The sequence below is a fragment of the Octopus bimaculoides genome, chromosome 27, assembly GCF_001194135.2.
Source record: "Octopus bimaculoides isolate UCB-OBI-ISO-001 chromosome 27, ASM119413v2, whole genome shotgun sequence".
NCBI lineage: Eukaryota > Metazoa > Mollusca > Cephalopoda > Octopoda > Octopodidae > Octopus > Octopus bimaculoides.
Window position 1 is genome coordinate 21412875 of NC_069007.1, and position 5526 is coordinate 21418400.

At 41.0% G+C, this 5526-nt stretch overlaps 1 protein-coding gene and 1 non-coding gene across 2 annotated transcripts in view; both read left to right on the forward strand.

Moving 5' to 3' along the window:
* LOC106867793 (60S ribosomal protein L13) overlaps positions 1 to 4757 on the forward strand; it is a 6385-nt gene extending 1628 nt beyond the window's left edge. Inside the window, exons 2-4 of the mRNA XM_014912785.2 lie at positions 668 to 921; positions 1093 to 1266; positions 4510 to 4757. Of these exons, the coding sequence (XP_014768271.1) occupies positions 676 to 921; positions 1093 to 1266; positions 4510 to 4725 (636 nt within the window). The 5' untranslated portion in view covers positions 668 to 675 and the 3' untranslated portion in view covers positions 4726 to 4757. The remainder of the gene's footprint in view (positions 1 to 667; positions 922 to 1092; positions 1267 to 4509) is intronic.
* LOC128251020 (small nucleolar RNA Z221/R21b) lies at positions 3824 to 3899 on the forward strand. Its single transcript, XR_008266929.1, has one exon. It is a non-coding gene; the product is annotated as a small nucleolar RNA Z221/R21b (small nucleolar RNA).
* Positions 4758 to 5526: the final 769 nt, after the last annotated feature.

Below are 5526 nucleotides of genomic sequence, written 5' to 3' on the forward strand. Positions count from 1 at the left end.
GGTCCCGATGCGCGTATGCGCAAAATAATGTAAAAGTAAATAAAACAGTAAATAATTTTTTTTTTTTAATCTTCCCTATCTTACTCTTAAAACGTCGTTTTACGTCCTTCCAGGGTGTATTTTGGTGTCGCATCTATTTCAGTAATCCCATTGTAGGACGCACTCCAACAATCAGAACATATACTCGTCCCTGGTTTGATAAATTCTTTAATAAATGGTAGAAGAGTTTCAGAAGAACAGTCAGGTACAAAGACTATAAACCTATTTTTATCCCCCTCTATCCCATCCTCCATTGTATTTGCACATCATAAGATTCATCTATTTCTACGATCTGCCCAAGTCCACCAAATTGGTAGGGGTTACGCAAAAGATAATTACTTGTAATGTCCCTCATGAACTGATACTAGGATCGACTAGTCACGACTAGCTAGCGCGAGTGCGCGCACCGGAACCACAAAGCCAGCAATTTCGGAGGATGGTGTAAGTCAATTTCATCGACCCCACCCCCCATCCTCGAGTGTTACTCTGTCTACCCTGAAAGGCAAAGTCGTCTGTCTTTGTGCTGTGGTTGGCTGCCTTTCAGGGTCAGTTAAAATAGGTACCGGTTGATGCAATTGACTTGACCCTTTTGGCCCCAAATTTAAAGCCATTTTTATTATTGTTTCAGTTATCACTATGGCACGTCTTGGAAACCAAACGGTGCCAAATGGCCATTTTCACAAGGACTGGCAGCGCTATGTCCGAACCTGGTTTGACCAGCCAATGCGCAAAAAACGCCGAGCAAGGAAGAGGATGATAAAAGCGAGGAAAGTAGCTCCCAGACCAGCCGCTGGCCCCCTTCGGCCAATCGTTACATGTCCTTCCATCAAATACAACATGCGTGTCCGTGCTGGACGTGGTTTCACTATTGAAGAGTTGAGGGTAAGTCAGTTTGAAGTTGATTTCTTTTTTTCTTAAAGATCTGTGATTCTCCTCCGAATTACCCCAGCATTACAATACTTCTCATTGGTGTTGGTTCTCTCTCTCTCTCTCTCCTCCACATACGTAATCCTAGTTTTGTTGTTTTTTTTTTTTATTTCTCTGTGTTTGTAGAAAGCTGGCATCAGCAAGAGGGAAGCCCCAACAATTGGAATTGCTGTTGATTACAGAAGACGCAGCATGTCTGCTGAGGAGCTCCAAGCTAACGCCCAGAGACTGAAGGAATATAAATCCAGATTGATTCTGTTCCCCAGGAAGATGAGCAAACCTGGCAAGAAAGATTCTTCGGTGAATATGGCTTTGGTTCTTTCTTTCTTTTCATTATAGAATCTGTGTGGTGTAGCTTAAGTTTGCTGGTGTAATATACCTAATGGGCATTTTGTTCAGACTCTGGTCAAGCACAGCCTAAACATTGAACTACAGTATAAGCTATCTGTGTTAATATGGCCTTTGTTCGTCCATCATAGCTGGGGTTTCACTTAATGACATCCCTGTTCGCTTAATCCTCTAGCAATATCCGACCCAATTTGACCTCTCACATTTACTTCGCAATGTCATGCTAAAAATATACACAATCGCATCATAATGTTGAAGCCCCCTGAGATAATGCATGATTAATTCAGAACGATGGGAATAGATAAGAATTACATTTGACAGAGGAAGCTGAATGCTAAAGGATTAAAGTATAGCTAAATATGTTGTTGACTGATCCAGTGATGATAATTCATGTACCACTCTGACCTTCCAAGATGGACAAACAAACACCCATTTATCTGAGGATTTTGGTCAGCACAGCTATTTAATTGCATCCACCATCATCATCATTTAATATCCACTTTTACATGGTTCGGATAGCATTTGTTGAGGTAGATATTTCTCTGGCTGGAAGGATGCCCTTCCTGTCACAGGCCTTCATCTGTTTCTTGGTAAGGTCATATTTAAAAGCAATGTAAATAAATAAGCAATTACATTTGACAGAATAATTTGAACTAGACATGAGTGTGTGCGTGTGTGTGTATGTATATATATATCATCGTTTAACATTCTTTTCCATGCTGGCATGGGTTGGACGGTTTGACTGTGGTCTGGAGAGCCAGTGGCTGCACCAGGTTCCAATCTGATCTGGCAGTGTTTCTACAGCTGGATGGTGATGTTTTACGTACTGCCGGCACAGGAGCCAGTCAGGCGGACCTGGCATGTATATGTGTGTGTGAGTGTATATAGATATATGTATACACACACACACACACACATCTATAGTGACAAGTTTAGCTCATTAGGATGTACATCAGTCCTGAATATTCCTTGTTTTTGTGTTCAAGCTGGTCAGATCCTCTTTCCCCACAATGTCATTCTCAATATAATCACATCATCAAAATGTCTAAGCTATGAGATGATGCAAGATTAATTCATCATACCAAACTTTTTTTTTTTTTTGTAAATGGGCCACTCCTTATGCGGTGGTCCCCACTGCTGAAAAATTTCCATGTGATTTTTCGTTAGACATGCCATTCAGAAAATCTTGCAGGCCATAGGTTGCTTATGTCTGGTTTGAAATATATGTGTATCCACATATTGATAACGTGTTGTTGACTGATCCAGTGATGATAAATCATGTACCCCTCTGACTTTCCCAGATGGACAAACAAACACCCATTTATCTGAGGATTTTGGCCAGCACAGCTTTTTTTGATACTTCCAAATGATCCCTTGACCCTTTAGCACTCGGGTGTCTCTGTCGAATGTAATGCTTATTTATTCCCATTGTTTTGAATTAACAATGTATGAGCTTATAGCTTGAAGATTTCAATGATGTGTTTGTATATTCTTAGAATGACATTGTAGGGTAGGTGTGAGAGGTCAGGTATGGTCAGTGGTCATTTGACTGCGGCCATGCTGGGGCACTGCCTTGAAAGGTTTTAGTCGATCAAATTTACTCGGGGACTTATTTTTGTTAAGCTTGGTACTTATCCTATCAGTTTATTTTGCCGAACCACTAAATTACAGGGACGTAAACACAAGACACCTGCACACAAATGTGTGTATACACACTCACACAGGGCAGGCTTATTCCTGTTTGTCTACCAAATCGACTCAATGCTTTTTTGTTGGCCTGAGAGTAAGACAGTAACCCAAGGTGTCGCGCAGTGGGACTGAACCTGGGACCATGTGTTTGGGAAGCAAACTTGTTACCACACAGCCACATTTGCGCCAAAAGCACACACACACACACACACGATATGGTAACATGTTGTTGACTGATCCAGTGATGATAATTCATGTACCACTCTGACCTTCCAAGATGGACAAACAAACACCCATTTATCTGAGGATTTTGGTCATCACAGTTATTTTACCCCAGGGTGGTTAAAAGCAATCTCTATTGTAATACGAGGTGGATTTATTGTTGTATGATGTGATATACAGTCTCGGTGTGTTTGGGGAGGGATTTCTGGTGTTATGTTGTGCTGTTTCTTGATCCTATGATGATAAATCATGTACCCCTCTGACCTTCCAAGATGGACAAACAAACACCCATTATTTATCTGAGGATATTGGTCAGCACAGCTGCTCTGAGGTGGGGCTAAATCTCTTGCTCAAGATGAGTGGTCTACTAATCTCTTTCTGTGCAGACTTTGGTCTCTGAAGCAATCGGTCATCAATGGTTTGGGGTGGGATTTGTACGTTCATGGTTTGGGGGTGGGAAAAAGGGGCACTTGCCTCTTGTGCATCTGGGGACTGTCAGGCTGATGTTATTACTTGTTTCAGTCATTGGGCAGTGGCCATGCTGGGGTATGTTGAAAATGGTATTTCATTGGTTGTTTTGGTTTGGTTTCATTGACTGATCCTATGATGATAAATCATGTACCCCTCTGATCTTCCGAGATGGACAAACAAACACCCATTATTTATCTGAGGATATTGGTCATCATAGCAACTTTAGATGAGGGTGGGTAATCTTTCTGATTAAGGTTTGGGTTAACCTTGAGCAAACAAGCATTTCATCACCCGGCCCAGCTGTGATCATTTATTTCTATACCTAAGACTGTGTGCAATGTTTCATCTCCATGGGAAAGTGTGGTTTGGTTGCTGTTTCTAGCAGATTGAGCAATTAGATCATTCACGAATGGCCAGTGGCTTGCGGGACTTTCTGGGTGTCATGCTGAATGGAAAATTATAAGTGTCACCTTGGGACCTAATCCTTATTTAGCTTGCTTTGCCAAATCTAATATTTATTCACATGGTTTGGGGATTTCGATGATGTATAAGGTGGTGCTGGAAAAGTTCCTGGCTTTGACAAAAGAAAATACAGGAGAATCAAGTAACAGTGATATTGTAGGATAGATGTAAGGGCTGGTTAACATTTTGGCAGGACATGGCCAGTTTAAATGCTAAGGGGTTAAAAGTTAACTCGTTTTTTTAATCCTATCCCAATAATGACACACACACCGGTTAAGTATCATTTCTTTCTTATTAGTCAACTAACCAATTAATCGTTTTTCTAATTTCTCTCTCTTGTTTCATCTGCAGTCTGAAGAGATCAAGTTGGCCACCCAATTGAAGGGCAAACTGATGCCAATTGTGAACAAGGTGAGGAAGGACAAACCACAGGTGCTCACCAAAGACATGAGGAGATTCAAGGCTCACCACACAATCAAGATTGCCCGCATTGACAAACGTATGTTTGGCCGAAGACAGAAGATAGCCGAGAGATTGGCAGCTGAAGAGGAATCTAAGAAGAAATAGACTGGCTTTGTATGAATAAATGTTTCAGTGAATTGATTGTCTTGTCATTTTCTATACAGGTGTGTGTTTGTGTATTTGGGAGAATGATTCAGCAGGTGTTTCAAATACAGATTCACATGAAATCTTGATTGAAGGGTTTTACTTGGAAAGTGTTAGCATAAAACCAATGGGGCAATTTCAGGCAGGTTGGTATCAAAAGGGTTCACAAGGCATTGGGAAAAGAGGCTCAGTGGATTAAAGAAGGGATACGTGTATAAAGGAAATGGCATGGGTTGAGATCATTGTGGAATGGCAGAGAATTAAAATAGACTGTTGGTGGTCATGCTGGAGCAGCATCTTGAAGGGGTTTGGGTCAAAGAAATCGACTCCAGGACATATGTAGTTTCTTTAAAGTCTGCTACTTATTCTATCGATCTCTTTTGCCAAACGGCTACACTATGGGGATGTAAACAATCCAACATACTTGTGCAAGTGTCTTCTACTATAGCCTCCGGCTGACCAAACACCGAAATTGAAAGAAGCCCGTCGTGTATGTATATATGTATGTGTGTGTGTATACTGAGAGAGCTAGATCTCGTGTTCGACGACCTGCTAACATTGATATATCCATTTATAACAGAGGATGAACTGCAGCTGTAATCTAAAGCAGTACAAGTATCTATATGATACCGGAATACTCAACTACTTGCATTATAACAATGAATGAGTTGATGTTACAGTTTCCATATATAAATCAAACGGGTTTTCGCTGGAGCTAGTGAACAGGGGAGACAACTCTTTACATCAATTACCTTTCTTTAA